General features: G+C 51.3%; 1 protein-coding gene across 4 annotated transcripts; it reads left to right on the top strand.

The window, feature by feature from the left end:
* Positions 1-358: 358 nt before the first annotated feature.
* LOC149860629 (uncharacterized) lies at positions 359-14,154 on the top strand. 4 transcript variants are annotated; one of them, XM_090054996.1, is made up of 6 exons: positions 359-498; positions 2,093-2,271; positions 3,620-3,746; positions 7,211-7,327; positions 9,528-9,674; positions 11,249-14,154. In XM_090054996.1, the coding sequence occupies exons 1-6, from the start codon at positions 471-473 to the stop codon at positions 12,607-12,609; spliced, it is 1,959 nt and encodes a 652-aa protein (XP_089911122.1). In that variant the 5' UTR covers positions 359-470; the 3' UTR covers positions 12,610-14,154. The 4 variants fall into 4 exon arrangements, with proteins under 4 accessions (XP_089911122.1, XP_089911121.1, XP_089911124.1 ...); XM_090054995.1 differs by having other exon boundaries at positions 11,246-14,154; XM_090054998.1 differs by having other exon boundaries at positions 365-503; positions 11,246-14,154.
* Positions 14,155-15,586: the final 1,432 nt, after the last annotated feature.

Here is a 15,586-nt window from a genome sequence, read left to right as displayed (position 1 = left end):
GTGGTCACTCCGCCTCCGCTCTGGTGACCTCGGAGGACCTGGACTCCATGGTCGCTCAGCCCGCCCCGCCGAGGGCTAGCTCACGCCCGCGTTAACCCCCTCCGTCCCGGGCCGGCACGAGGAAGGAGGTCGGGGAAGCTGTTTCTAAGATGCCAGTATGCTTTGACAAAAGCAAAAAAATGTCAGCTGCTCGACTTCCTGGACGTTCAAAACGCATGAAAGAACCCGCGGATGAAAGATTAGAAACGCTCATGTAATCCCATCGATCTGCGTGTAATCACTCGGCGGGTCCAGATCGCCGCGCTAGACAGGCCGAGGGGATGCAGGTGGCGGTGGCCGGAGACAGCGGGGAGTGCAGAAGACCCACAACTCCGGGCTCCGGCAGGACGCCGGGTATTAGACCCGCTGAGAAACTGCAATATGTACGCTGGAGCTTTTCACACAAGAGACAAAAAAGACTCCGATAGCAAATGGTATCGGAGTGGCTGCAGGAATTAGGCAAGGCAAGAGGCTGGGCTTTCCGGGGCGTTTTCTCTGATGAGACCAAGTGCACGCTCGGAATAAGACGAGAAGGGCGTGAAGGCACGACACGCTGCCATGGTGGGGCGCAGGGAATTCGGGTCAAGCTAGGACTCCAGAGAGAAAACGCGCACTTGCTCATATACAAGCGTTTTTAAATAAAAAGACGACAGCTCCTCGCGCGGCTCCCCAGCAGCCCGGCCCGCGGGCACGGACGGGGGCTGCTCGGACCCCGCGCACCTCCGGCCCGGGCAGCGGCACTGCCCTGCCAACAGCGCGGGCGGGCGAGGCTGGTTCGTCTCCCCCCACCCCCAAAGAAAACACGCGTGCCCGAACCCCCCCGCGGCGGGAGGGAAAATCTGCGGAGCCCACGGGCGCGCGGGGGGAAGAGCCGGCCTTCTACCCCCTGCGGGGCCGCCGCGCGCATGCGCGAGTGCAGGGGGCGCAGAGCGGGGCTGCGGCCGGAGCGGTGAGGGGCGGCGGAGGGGCCGTGTGCAGAGGGGGCCGTGTGCAGAGGGGCGGCGGGACTGTGAGGCTTTGTGCAGGGGGGCCTGGGGGGCGGTGGCCCGTGTGGGGGTGGGGGAGGGGGCCCTGCGGTGTGAGGCAGGGCCGTGGGACGCGTGGCTGAGATGGCTGTGGCCCGGGAGGAGATGTGGGGGTATCTGCTGGCTCTGTCCGTGGAGGAGACGGGCGGAGGGGCAGCTGTGGGGTGCGGGCACTAAGGATCATGACCAGGCTGACCCCCAGGGTCTGTGGGGATGGACTGTGGAGGGGTGTTTGGGGGAGACCCGGAGCGCGTGGGAGCAGGGCAGGACAGCCACCACGTGGCCCCTCCGGTTGGGCCAGGCCAGGGGGACCAGGGCCGGATGAGGTCCTGGAGCTGGTGCCCTGAGCCTGGTCCTGACTCCCCCATCACATGACGGAGGCTGTGTTGTCTCCTTTCACCCACTGGGCCAGGAGACAGAATCCTGCCCACAGCCCCCGCGGGAGCAGTGGGAGAGGGAGAGCGCAGGCCACCAGCTGGCGCGAGGTTTACCCCAGCACGAAAGATAGCTGCTGGGCTGGGGTCAGTGCAGGCCCCGTGTTTCCTGTCCCCAGCACTGGTGAAGATGGAGGAGCAGGACCCAGCAAGTGCTGAGCCCAAGATGGGGAATGTCCCCCTTGTTGTCTAGGACACAAGTGGTGGGGACTCCCCGAGATGGGCAGCACCGCGGCAGGTAGTGCAGGGACTGCAGGAGTGGTCAGTCCAGGAGCTGGGGGGTCCAGCAGAAGGAGATGCCGCACTCCCATCAACCCCCTGTTGAGGTGGAAGAAATGGCCTTGGGCAACGTGTCGCCCACTGTGAAACCTCTTCAGTGGCTGGAACAGCCACAGTCCCATATTGCATATATGTCATTGGGGTTCATTTCCAACTTTGTGGCCAAAGCATGGTTCTTTGATGCTTCCTTTTTCCTTCTCTCCTGTACAGTGAAGCTTGCAGCTCCTGCAGGCACATGTCAGCATGGAGAAATAGAAAGGGCTTCCCTGTGCCCAAAGCACCAGGACTAACCTGTGGAATCTCTTCCCCTTCCAGCAGGGACCCTGAGCAAAGCTGATGAGCCACCTCCTGAGAAAGAGCCTATAAATCTGGTGCTCCTGAGAATGTTCCCAAGAAGATCTGGAGAAAAGGACTTCCTGGCACGTGAGCCAAGCCAACTGCAGAAGGGGCAAGGCAGGCCCCCGCAGCAGAGAGAGAGTGTGATAGTGAGAAAGGTACACGCTCCAGTAGGGGGTGGAAGTGGAGCCAGGGCAGAGCCCGGAAAGATTTGGGAGTACAGAGAAAAAATGGAGAAGCCGAGAGACCTGGAGAGGAGGAAGAAGCTTTACTGAAGAGTGGCTACTGTCAAACAGCTGGCAGGGAGGGTCTCAGGGAAGCAGGTGCTCACTGCCGCATACAGATAGCCGGAGAGCCAGGACTAGGATTGTGCAGTCAAGGCTCTCTGACACTAGAAGCAATGCCTGAAATAGCTCAAAGGGTTGCACACACAACATTTTAAAAGTAGGTTCCCAAGAAAGGAGATCTCTTTTGTGACACCCAGCCAGCACCAAAGAGCACAGGAAAGAGGTCTCTGCAGCTGAGCTCAGCAAGGTCTGCCCTTAGACAACTAGGCCTGAGGAGCCTGGGACGTTTTCATTGCTAATCCCACCAGGGTCCTTCCAGGAGCAGGCAGTTCTTGAGAATGAGCGATGTTCCTGACTACTGGAGGAAAATGGGAACAGCCCATGAAGCAGTAAAATGAATCTCAGTCCCACTCTTCTTGCACCAGTGTCTAACAAGGTTAAAAGACTCATCCCAAAAGCTGTTACTATTTGGAGGTTGTGCCACCATGCACATGGCTTGTGCTTAGGAAAATCTGGATGCTGTGTTATTCCAGGAGCTGTTCTGTTATAGTCTCTGTGCTTGGGAGTTGAGGATCTTGATCCCCTCTTTCTCCTGCTTCTAAGCTGATTTTATACTGCATCTAGCCTGTCCTAAGCTACTAGGAACCCACATTTCCCCTTTATTCCTTCCCCTGCTCTTTGCTTCCACTCCACTGCAAGACACAACAGGGATGACTGCAACAGCCCCTGCTCAGGTTGGACATCAGTAGGGAGGTTCTTGGGTATTTAAGGGCAGTAAATCCCCTGGAATTCAGGGTCCTTCAGAGCTCCCATCCTACAGGGTCCTGGGGTTTATAGGGAGGTGTCTGGTTGAGAAGAATAAATTCTGTGGATCCTCTGTCCCAGGGAGGAGTTTTTTCCTGTGAGTCACTGTTATGAAAAGAGTTTCCTTGGGAGAGATGCAAAGCACCTGCACTACAGATTCTCTGCTGATGTAGTTATGATAGTGCCCAATGGTAGACATAGTCTATGCCAGCAGAGGCATAGCTGACCCACTTCCTCAAATGACATGGGCTAAAGTGGACAAATGCACTGAAAGACTGAATCCATGCCATGTCCCCTGCTGGAGCATCTCTACTTGGTGTTGCCATGCAGGAAAATTTTTGTAGTATAGAATAAGGCTCAGGGCTGGAGGAGGCTAGAATTGAAGGGACTGAAGATGTAATACTTGTCACTGCAGCTTGAGGAAGCCTTTGAGGACGTGGCTGTGTATTTCACCCGGAAGGAGTGGGAGCTGCTGGAAGATGGAGACAAGGTGCTTTACCAGGACCAGATGCTGAGGAATTACCACACACTTGTTTCCCTGGGTAAAGTTGTGTTGCTTGCTTTTCCTTGGAGTTACGTGAGCTTGGAAATGACCCTTACTTCTCCTTGTACTTTTGCAGTCTTATCAGAAAACATGGGCTGCTGGTTTAAAACTGCTCTGTGCTGTTGTTCTGTCATTGATCAGGCCTCCTGCATCGTGTATTCTTATATCCTCTTTTGTTTGAGTCTTCCCCTTGGTCTAATACCTGGAGCTTCCATATTCTGCAATTTCTTTTGTAAAATGATTTTCCCTTTTTCTCTCCCAGCATGTCCATACCATCTCCATTGCATTGTTTGTGGATATTCACCAACAATTTGTCCAAATATGTAACAGTCCTTGTTTGCAGATTTCACTCCCCCCTAATATCCTTTCTTTTTATTACTCCCCAGTATAAGTTAATGGTGGTCTTGGCAAGATCTGCTGTTTCACCCCATGGTGTTTCTATTTCCACAGTTCATCCTCTGGTGACATTTCTACACACGATGGAATGCGGATACTACTAAGAAAAAGTTGATGTAAATTTCTTTTAGTATTCCTTTCCACTGAAAATCTTCCTTGGACACCTGCTCAATTCTTCCTCCACCCCCTAGGTCTGCAAAGATAATTTATAGTTATTTATTCTTCTCTGTACTTTCCTTGACCATTTCTGAGGATTTGTTTAATCTTTTATTTTTCTAAAACCACCTGAATTATCCCTGAATTTTGTTTACAATGGTTGCAGTGCCTTTTTTATTGCAAATGACTAAGTGACTATTTTCTCTTGTCAGCTGGTTGGGCACTGGTAGTTACTACTTCTGTTTGAACAAAAATAGTGAAACTTAGTCATTGTTCCGTAATCTTGTCCCCATGTATAATTTTCTGCATTAAATGCAGTGATCACCACCCCCCTTCATCTCCTCATTCTTTTGGAACTTCCATAGATAGGTCAAACAATCCTGCTATATTCATATTTTTAATGTAGTTACTGTGCTCTGTCAGCTGGGATTTCTACCCCATTTACAGTTGTAACTGAGGCACATGTTTTCTGGAATATTCACTTTTCAATAAAGCCTCAAAATAGAAATCCTGTGTGCCTGAAAAAACCTTGAGATCAGCTGTTAATCCACCTTTCCCATCATAGGAGACCTCAGTATCTAACTCCTTTGTTTATGCATTGTGGATTTTTAACCAGATTCTCAGTTGTTCTTTCATCCTCTTTGCTGCTCAGTTTGACAGCATTCTGTTATGAGCTAACTTCCACTATTGCATCTATTCCTCTGATGTTCTTTTTCTGTATTAGGGATTTGAGAATAGGTTGGAGTCAGCAGGTAAAATGCTGTGTTGGACCCACAGTATCAACCTTTGACTTGTGCTATATCTCTGCTTCCAGTCCCCGTGAAATCTCTTTGCATTGGTATCTGAGCATTGATGGTTCAATGGTAGAATTCCTGCTTGCCATCCAGGAGACCTGGGTTCAACTCCAAGCCAATGCAGCTTCTCTGCGTGTTCAGTTGGGGTCCTACGTGTCAAGATTGCTGTGCTGTTAACCCTTGTTTCACATGTGTTTTCTAGACATCACGAAGCACTACTTCACAGTCAGGGCAGCTAGGATCTGGAACCAACTTCCAAGGGAAGTGGTGCTCACTCCTACCCTGGGGGGTCTTCAGAAGGAGGCTAGGCAGTCACCTTGCCGGGGTCATTTGACCCCAGTACTCTTTCCTGCCATAGCTGGGGGTCAGACTTGATGATCTGCTCAGGTCCCTTCTGACCCTACCAACTATGAAACTATGACTTGCAAGTCATTCAGTACTGCTTCTCTTGCTACTGAAATTTTACAGATCTTGTCTTTTCTGCATTAAATGACTAAGTCCAAATCTATTTTTGTCACTCATTGGAGACCTCTCTTTCCTTCAGTATCTCATTTGAACCTTTGTATCCCACCACCAGGTTTTCTGCCTGGCTTTCCTTACATGTTTCATATATGACTTTTTCAGTGGCTGCACAGATCATGTCTCACCTGAAGTACTGTGTACACTTTTGGGCCACACACTTGAAGAAAGATGTGGCCAGATCGGAAGAGCTTAGTGGAGAGTGAGGCAAATGTGTAGTGGCCCTGGAGACATGACTTACAAAGGAAGGCTGAAAGAACTATGGTTGTTTCATCTGGAGAAGAGAAGGCTGGAGAGATGCAAGTCTTCAAATACCTGAAGGGAAATTAGAAAGAGGATGGGGATAACCTTTTCCTTGTATGTGTTGGGGACAGGACTAGAAGCGATGGCTTCAAGCTGTAACAAAGGAAATTAGGTTGGAGAATAAGAGATTCTTTCTGACAATGAAGGTGATCAAACATTTGGAACATGGTACCTAGAGAAGCTGTGGAATCTCCATCCCTGGAAGTTGTGAAGAGCAGGTTGGACAGATCCTTGGTTTGGTCTGGATGATCCTGCCATGAATTGGGGGCTGGATGTGATGACCTCATGAGGTCTCTTCCACCTTGCTTTGCTGTGCTCTGCATCAACCTTTTCTGTTATGGATTTCTGTTATGAGCTAACTTCCACCATTGCATCTATTCCTCTGGTGTTCTTATTTCTGGATTGGGTATTTGAGAATAAGCTGGAGTCAGCAGGTAAGATGCTGTGGTGGACCCCGCAGTATCAACCTTTGACTTGTGCTATATCTCTTCTTCCAGTCCTGATGAAATCTCTTTGCACTGGAAGGCCATCTCTTTCAGAGGTGATTCTAGGGTCATCTTTTTTCCGGGGAAGTGTTAGTTAATTTTGTGCTATGGGTGTTTGTTTGTTTTTTGGCCATAAAAATATATCTCCTTTCTCCTTTAGTCTGTACACATAAGTCTGATGGGCTCTCCTACATGTTTTGCAACCTGTGCATTCATACTCACTCTTGTGATGGTCCTTCTATTGGTTCAAAAGGCATCCACAGTTCCAGTCATCCATTTTTGTGAACTCTTGATAGAAATTACAGTTTCCATGTCATCCATCTGCTATTGATCCATTTCGCTTCCAAAACTAAGCACTGCAAAACTTGGAAAATAAACCCATTTCCATTTTTTTGCCTGGAATTACCATGATAAATTGTATCCATCCGTAAGTGTGTTCATTGTCCTTTTTTCAATTCAGTGTCTTACAAATGTATATAAGATTTATCTTTCTTCTTTCTAGTATGTCACAGATCCCTGCACCTTTTCCCATGCTCTGTGGTACTACTGTGAAGTTTCTATCCTTTATGTAATCTGAATGGTTGATGCTTTGTATGTCATATTACTGTTTCCCTGGGGTACATGGACCATCAGCTTTTGCAGGTTTTGCCTGTGGTGGCTTCTCTTTCAATCTTAAATGTCTACCATTGCTTTTCCTTTAAGGCCCCAGTAGAAGGCCTGAGTTCACTCAGTCCCTTCCCCAAATCCCAGCTGAGTAACGGAGCAAGAGGAACCAAACATTACCACTTTTTCTACACTTCTTCCAACAGGATATCAAGGTCCCACACCAGAATTAATCTGCCGCATCCAGCTAAAGGAGGTGGAGATTTGGGTCTGGAATGATGAGGACCCTGGAGAAAGCTCCTGGTTTGAGGATCTGTCCCCAGGTAAGTCTTGCCAGTCCACTCACTGTCCCCACCTCCCACTCAGGACTTCTCAGGATCCAGTGGGAGGTGGGAACCTGAAGATCTGACTTTAACTTTTGTCTGAGTAAGTGACCTTAAATAGCATACTGTGTGTTCCCACTTCCTGCAATTCAGTAATGTGGGGAATGACAACTCTTTCCTTCTTCCCCTAATTCAGGGTGTTTGGGCACGAACACCATGTTTCCTATCACTCTCCCCTCGTGGAGTTGGAGCTGTACGTACTTGGATGGGAGGCTCTGTTATGGGTACCACCGATGAGGATGGCATGCCATGCTAGAATTGAGGCATAAGTCTGGTATCCCTGGGATACCAGGGGTTGGAATTTCCACCTTCATTCAGGAATGTAAGAGTTGATTCCCCAGCTTTTAACTATCCCCTGCTAAAGTGTGATGGGATTTCTAGCATACCACAGCAGCTTTCATGGTCAGCAGAAACCCTATCAGAGCCATTAGGGTTGAGCTATGAAGGAATTGAACTTAAAAGAAGAAGCTTTACTGGGTGAGACTAATGGTCCCTCTAGCCTAGTAGCCTGTCCGCAGCAGGGGGAACCATCAGGTGCTGCTGGTTGGCTGGTCCTGGGCACAGGAGCTCTGAGGTGCTGCAGGCTCTTGTACCCACCTGGTTACTGACCCATGCCTCCTTCCCCACTTGGGAGGGAGATGCTCCTCTCCCTTCTGCTGCCGCTTCTGCAATTGCTTCTAACCAGAGGATGTACCCCAGCATTGCTGGCAGAGCTCTTACACTGCCAGCACCAACTATTACAGCACATCCCCCCCGCAACCTTCCTGTTGCCCCCTCTCCTCCTTGTCTACTACCCTGTCATTCGGACTTGATGATCTTCTCAGGTGCCTTCCAACCCTACTAACTATGAAACTCTCCTGTGCTGCATCCTGTTTTCTACTCCCTAATGGTGTTTGTGTTAGGTTGACTAAGCCAGCAGTTTGGTTTCTACCCCCCACTTTGTCACTGTTTGTCTTTCTGTGTTTATTCCCCATCTCCCTTCACCTCTGCTTTCCCTCTCCCACACTAGTCTTTCACACAGCCCCCCTTCCAAAGTGCAGCCTGAGGAAGTACCCTGATACACCTTCCCTGCATGCCACCATCTTTCTGCTCTCCCTCACCGTCCCACCTCTTCCCCTTAGCTTCCCATGGCAAGGCAAGAGCCTACTGCCACTCTGGCAGTCTTCAGCAAAGGAGCAGCAAATGAGATGGGGAAGAAAAAGTAAGGCCAGGGGGCTTCTCTGGGCACAGATTCCCCCAAAGAAAAGGACAGATTCCCCCAAAGAAAAGGACAGAGGAAACACCAAGTTCTTCTTAGGTTCTTCCTGTAGATGGGGTAGGAAGAGGAAAGGTCCTGCCACTGAAGGGAGGGTGCTAACACCTACAGTCACTAGGTACTCATCATCAATGAGCATCCTACCCACTTAGCTTTCCACCAGCCCTGCAAGGCTGGCTGTCCAGCAGAGCATTCTTCACCACACCAGCTCTACATACTCATGCTCCACCTTCCTTTCCTTGTATCCTGCCCAGACACAAGGAAATGGGATACCCTCAGCAAGGGTCCCCAGACTAGCTCGTATTTCACCCTGATGCCATGAGCCTCCTGCGTGGAGCTGTGTCCATGGGCATGTATCTGGCAAACTTCAGGGTCATCCCTTTGTTGACAGAAGGGGCAGGTGTTAGAGGAGAAACCCTTACGCACCTAATTTGAGTGGCTGCAGCCCCTCCATTGGCTCCTGAGTAACCTGAGTTTCTGGCCATGCTTCTCCTTGCACCTCTTCTTCTATGCACTGCCCATCATGGCTTCACCAAATCCCAGGGCATCCTGGTCTAACTCCTCCTTTCTCTAATCAAGCTTGCCATGTATCAGACCAGGAAGCAAATTCTGAACCCGGGCAATTCTTCCTGTTACTCCTCTGTTCATGTCTCTGGACAGAGTTTCACTGGGCAGTGTCCACAGTTTCCTTGGACTTGTTTGAGGGGCAGTGTGTACTGGACAGTTCATGTCCCCACTTGGATCACTTGTTATTAACCTATGAGAATGTTCTTTGTTTTGCTTTCTATTCCCTTCTTAATGATGCCCAACATTTTACTGACTTTTTTTGGTCACTACTGCACACTAAAGTGATGTATATATTTCTTTAAAAAACAATGATTGCAGGAGGCACTGAGGTGGGGCAGGGGCAAGGTGAGGGCGGAGCCAGCTGCAGAGGATGGCAGTGCCACAAGGTCCTGACAGGCAGGCTGGGGCAGTGGTGGTATGAAGCAGGACATGGGGCAGCAGCAGCCCATCTTCAGCCAGCCCAAGGTGAGTGGTGGGCGGGACCTGCTGCATCCCCCTGGGGCAGGGGGTTGGACACGATGATCATTTGGGGTCCCTTCCGACTCTACAATCTAGGAATCCCCCCACATTGCAATGGGACTGGGGGGGAGGGCAGAGTGCTGGCACCCCAGCTCCCACCTTGCTCCCAGCTGGCAGCATCCAGGGGTGCAGCAGCTCGTAGAGCTCAGGACAGAACAGGAGCAGCTGTTCCTGCCACCATGGCCCCTGACCCGCCCCAGGTGCAGTGCCTGGATCCAGCAGGGCATGCGACTGCCAAGCAAGAAGTAGAGCCCAGGTGCTCTCAGGCTGCACTGCACTGCAGTCCAACCTGGCTGTGCTGTCCATTTGGGAGGTGCCCTGTGGCAGGCACGTTCCCCAGCAGCTTCCACCCTCCATCCTGTGCTCCAAACTGCGTGGTTTCTTTGCTTGCCAGTAAGCTTTTCTTTCCCGCAAGCCCACCAAAATTGTGGAACTGGCCACTTGGGAATGGCCTGAAACCATGGCTTAATTACTGTGGATTAAGCCTGGGAAAACCATTAAGCCATGCTTAATAACACATGAATTAATGGCTTCCCCTGGCTTAATCAAGGTAATTAAGCCTCAGTTTCAGGCCATGTGGCAATCTCTTGGGAGGGGCAGGACTTCTGGGGCCCCTCAGCCAATCGGAGGTGTGGGGGACTCCACCGTCCTAAACCTGCAAAAATGGCTCACCACCCTGTCATGTTCAGTAGACCTCTACTGAACATGTGGTAACTCCAAGGAGGCTGATACCCCAACACACCCAAGTATGCTGATGCACTCCAGACCAGAATTTTACCAGTGTGGCAGCTTCAGGCTCATCCCCAGAAACTTTTCTCTGGCCTACCAGAAACTGAAAGCTCAAGAGCAAGGACTGGGGACTTGTCCAAACAGCCTCACCAATGAACTCATGGGTCTGGAGCATATCAGCAAACTCAGATGTGTAGGGAAGTGTTCATACCATCTTTCTTAGGAATAGTCAGTGCTTTATTCATAGACAAAGCCTTAGCAATCCTTACTTTTCCTTAAAGCAAGTGCTTCTGGTCTTGCCTCTCCCCTTTAGAGCATGGAGCAATTCCAATCCCATCCCAGCCTGTCTGACATGGCTTATCCAGTTGGGGCTAATGTAACACAGTTCTCCCCAATCTGGTGTGGTCAGAGCTGGACAGAACCACTGGGAAAATGGATTCCAAGTTCATTGACTGGGGCAGGGGTGTGGCATCTATGCTGGACTGCCTCCGTGTGCTAGATCTGGCACAGTCTGCTGGTCTGATCTGGATTGGCCCTGGATGCAGTGCACAGGATCAGTCTGGCATACGCACCACATGCAACATATGTCCCACACCAGTCCTAGCCCATGCTAGATGGACTCCATGTGCCATATGTAGGCTGGGGCCAGTGCATGCAGCAGGCAGCATTATGGGCTGGTTGACATGGAGTATTGTTAGCCTGGCACTCTCCAGTTCCTTCCCCCAAGACTTGGGTACCTAGGAACTAGCAGGACAGGGACTAATATTTAGGTTCCCTTTTCCATCCAGCAGGTGCCAGGACATTGAGCAGAGAAGAGGTGCAGCCTACAGAGAATGGGCCTCCAAACCTGGAGCTGCTGAGGATGCCTTGGGGAGATCCTCTGCCCTGGTCTCTCTGGGCACAAGAGCTGGGCCAACAGCAAAGGAGTTGGGGCAGGCCCCAAAAACAGAGAGAGAATATGGCTATGACCAAGGGACTGTTTCCAGTTGCGTGTGAGAGTGGAGCCAAGTCAAAGTCCTTAAGGAAGGGATTGGAGGAGCTAAGTGATCTGAAGAGCCATATAAGTAATCTTCATCTGCAAGAAAGGCTGCATCCTAACCAAGGTGGTGGGGAGGTTCTTGGGGGTATGCAGGGGCTCACTACCAGCTGTAAAGAGAGAGCCCATCCCTGCTCTGAGCATGGGAAACTTGCTGACTGGCAGTCATGCCTGCCTATACACAAGCCGGTGCATCCATGCACCAAGTGCAGGAAGAGCTTCAGTGACCCCAGCAACCTGGCCACCCACTACAAGATCCACTTGGGGGAAAAGCCGCATAGCTGCATGGAGTGTAGGAAGAGCTTCGCTCGCCTGTCAGATCTGGTGAAACACCAGCGCACACACACGGGGGAGAAGCCATACTGCTGCACCAGCTGTGGGAAGAGCTTCAGCCAGTCCTCCCACCTGACTCAACATTGGCATGTCCACTCTGGAGAGAAGCCTCACAGCTGCACTGAGTGTGGAAAGAGCTTCAGCCAGGCCTCCAACCTGGCTCGGCACCGGCTCCAGCACACGGGGGAGCGGCTGCATCACTGCCTTGAATGTGGGAAGAGCTTTAAACACTCCTCCACCCTGGTCCAGCACCAGCGAATCCACTCTGGGGAGAGGCCATATCATTGCACTAAGTGTGGGAAGAGATTCAGCTCATCCTCCACCCTGGCTCAGCATCAGCGCATTCACTCTGGGGAGAAGCCATACTGCTGCACTGAGTGTGGGAAGAGCTTCAGCCAGGCCTCTGCCCTGGCCCAGCACCAGCGCATCCACTCTGGGGACAAGCCATATCATTGCACTGAGTGTGGGAAGAGCTTCAGCTCCTCCTCCAACCTGGACAAGCACCAGCGCATCCACTCTGGGGAGAAGCCGTACCACTGCACTATGTGTGGGAAGAGTTTCAGCCGGGCCTCCCACCTGGCCCGGCACTGGCACATCCATTCTGGGGAGAAGCCATACCACTGCACCGAATGTGGGAAGAGCTTCAACCAGTCCTCCAACCTGACCCTGCACCAACGCATCCACTCAGGAGAGCGGCCTTTCTGCTGCACTGACTACAGGAAGGGCTTTGGGCACCAGGAGCATCTGGCCCAGCACCAGCTCATCCACATGCAGAAGCCTTAATTCCGTGTGCAATGTGGAAGGGCAGGTAACACTCAGCTCCCACTAGGAGATGCTTTTAGACTAGCAGCTTCACCCCCGAACTGAACGCAGGAAAGAATTCATTTTGTCTTCATCCCTCACAAGACACCACACACAGGCCCTCTAGGCCCAGCAGCTGGATCCTGATGTTTGATTGAAGGCTGAGAGGAAACTCCCCCTGTAAGTCGATACAGTGGAGGGGCCTGGGTTGGAGCCTGGCTCTGCTCCTTGTCATTCCAAAGAAAGGGGAGTGAGGTCAGCTGCCTGCTGTTTTCCCCACCCCTTTTCCCTGCCCTCTCTTCTATAATGGTTTCTCTGCTAATAATGTCCAGAAACTGAACATATCTCTGTACTTGGTCTCTGCCCCTTCTCTAGAGCTGGTACACGGGAAGAGGTCAGGTGCCAGAGCCCCTTCCAGGCCCAGAGGCTTCTGGGATTTCCAAGCCCTCTTCCACTTCCAGTGGGATCAGCGAGATCCAAGGATTGTTCCCAACTCAAATTGAGAGCAAGTGTCAGTTATGCCTGGGTTACTGCTTTTCAGCAAAGACCCTCTGAGCTGAGGGCATTGGAGTCCCTTTTCTGAGTGAAATGCGGGTGAAGGAAGTGTAGTCTGTGGCAGGCCCTGCCTCTCCCATGGAAGAGGATGGAAATGGTGCATGCAAGCATGGTTCTGGGATCATGTAGAAGGAGCTATGCCTTTCCTATACTATGGGTATTTCTCATGTTCCTGGGCTTTGCTGTTTATCACATGGGGCTGGGAGGGAATATTTTCCCCATCCTGTTGCTACACAAATTGGGGTTTTTAGGAGGTTTTCTTCTTCCTTGGAAACATGGGATATTAGCTGCAGCCAAAGAGGGGGATTTTGACCGTGCTAGGCCAGTGCTTCTGCTGGGGCTAAAACCTGGAAGTTCCTGGCTTAGAGGGTCTTGGCCCTGTGCTCAGGATCAGGGCAATGATCATACGTGGGGTCAGGAAGGAATTTTGCCACGTAGAGCAGTACAGACTAGGGGTTTCATCTTCCGTAGTGGTGGATGTGGGCCTCTTCCTTGGATTCTCCTTCATTACATTTTAACATCCCTCACAGCAGCAACACACCGGCCACCCTTGTTCCCCTGCTTTCTTTCGCGTGTTAGGAAGTTATGCTTTTTGGTCGTGACAGAGTTAACCGTGTATTTTAATTAATAGCTTAGATGACTATTTATATGCAATGGTTTGAATAGGGATGATTCTGCCTCAGGCAGAAGTTTGGACTAGAAGTCCCTTTCAACCCCATGTCTTTTATATTTCTGTGATCCTCTGGCTGAAATTCAGCACACTGTAATCTCCCAGTATGAACTGTGTAGTCTCTGCTAGTCCCAAGGCGTTTTGGCTCTGTAATTCTCCCATAGAGACTAATTCAAAGGACTGATTATGTGGCATCATGCACACCTTTTTCCTTTCATACTCTCCATTGTCCTCTGCTGATTCCTAGGCCATAAAACAGTCTTTACTTTCCTTCGAAGTAAATAAACCTTGTGACTTTTAAATGACCACCATTATTTTTGTGGGGAGGGCTGGTTTGTCTTCTCATTGGAGGTGGACACGGAATGAGGGAGGGGATGGGATTGTGCACCACATGTTGAATTTTTAAGAAACCAGAGGCTGATGAATGGTGAGAATAGGTAAGAGTGTGTGGGGTCAAAGGAACTGAAAACATACTCATCCATTAATGCAAAGGTAACACAGTGGCAGATCTGTTAAGGTCACCTGTCACATGTCTAAAAGGCATGAAGTCATAACTGGGTTAGAGGAGGTTGCTTTCACTCCACCCCGATGTAAATAGGAACCTGGCTGTTCAGGCTCGGCGGTAGTCACAGAAGGTAGGATGAGATGCTGGCTGCATCGCACACGTCTGCTGCTGGCTGTAGAAACACCAGCACATGAGGCCTTGCTCAGCATTAGTAGACCTTTAGCTCTACCCAGAGATCCTACTCTCACCCACACCTGCAGGCAGGGCAAACAGTAGCCTTCAGGCCTTCCAAAGGGGAAACCCAGACCCACAACAGGGCTGTGGAGACCTTCAGGAACAGGATGACATAGAGACTGGATGAGGGAACAGAGCCTCCAGCACGAGGAACATGCCCCGTGTTTTCTCCAGTGGTTTCCTGTGAGCTCAGTGGGTGACCTGCCCCTCCTCAGCAGCCTTTAATTCCCAGCCCGGTCTCCCTGAGACCTTATATACTTTTCACTATGGTGGGACATAAGTCACATGTGTGCATCTGTGAGGTGGGGACCCTCCCCCATATGCTGTGAGCCGCACACCAGAGTCTGGCAGCTCTGCCACAATGCTGTCCAGGACCACCTGGCAAAGGCCATCCTGGCCACAGTGGGGAAGATCTCCATGAACCATGCTGTCCTAGTGACCATAGCACCAGTGTGAGCAAGTGCTTGGGGATTGTCTTGTTTGAGTGGAAGAGCGGGGGCGCAAGGCAGGATTTTGGAGGAGAGAAGTGGGGGAACCTCTGTGGCCACTTCCAGGGGCCGTGGCAGGGTTTGGGTGGGCTGGGCCAGGCGGTGATTCCTCTGCCTGACCCAGAAGTGATCCTCCAGCAGAGTGGGAAGGACAGGCAATGGGAGGAGGTGGGCTGGACCTCCCTTGCCGCTCACCTGCCATCTTGCCTCCTACAGTAGAGGGCTGTGCCTGTCCTCCTGGGGCTAGCACACCCCATGACAGGCTGTCAGCTGTGTCAAGTAACAGCATGGATCGGCACCACCACCAGCAGCATGCTGGAGAGAGAGGCCTGGCATGGGGTGCAGGCCCAAGGGCCAGCCCAAAGCACCAAGGGATGGCCTACACAGCTGGATACGCTCACGCTTTTCAGCCCAGCTTGGAGGCAAGAAGAAGCTGCGCTCCTTGCCCACATGCAGCCCTGCACTGAGCTGACCGAAGTGGGAAAGTCGCTGGGCTGTCCTCAGCTG

Source organism: Crocodylus siamensis, chromosome 6, assembly GCF_052110815.1.
Source record: "Crocodylus siamensis isolate JL-2025a chromosome 6, ASM5211081v1, whole genome shotgun sequence".
Lineage (NCBI taxonomy): Eukaryota > Metazoa > Chordata > Crocodylia > Crocodylidae > Crocodylus > Crocodylus siamensis.
This window is presented reverse-complemented; position numbering and strand designations above follow the sequence as displayed.

Bases quoted from the DNA above. Each gene is read 5' to 3' on its own strand.
- LOC149860629 (XM_090054995.1), top strand. From the start codon at position 471: ATGGTATCGGAGTGGCTGCAGGAATTAG. The intron at 2,272-3,619 runs GTACACGCTCCA...TTGTCACTGCAG, and splicing joins AGAGTGTGATAGTGAGAAAG to CTTGAGGAAGCCTTTGAGGA. The intron at 9,675-11,245 runs GTGAGTGGTGGG...TTTTCCATCCAG, and splicing joins CCATCTTCAGCCAGCCCAAG to CAGGTGCCAGGACATTGAGC.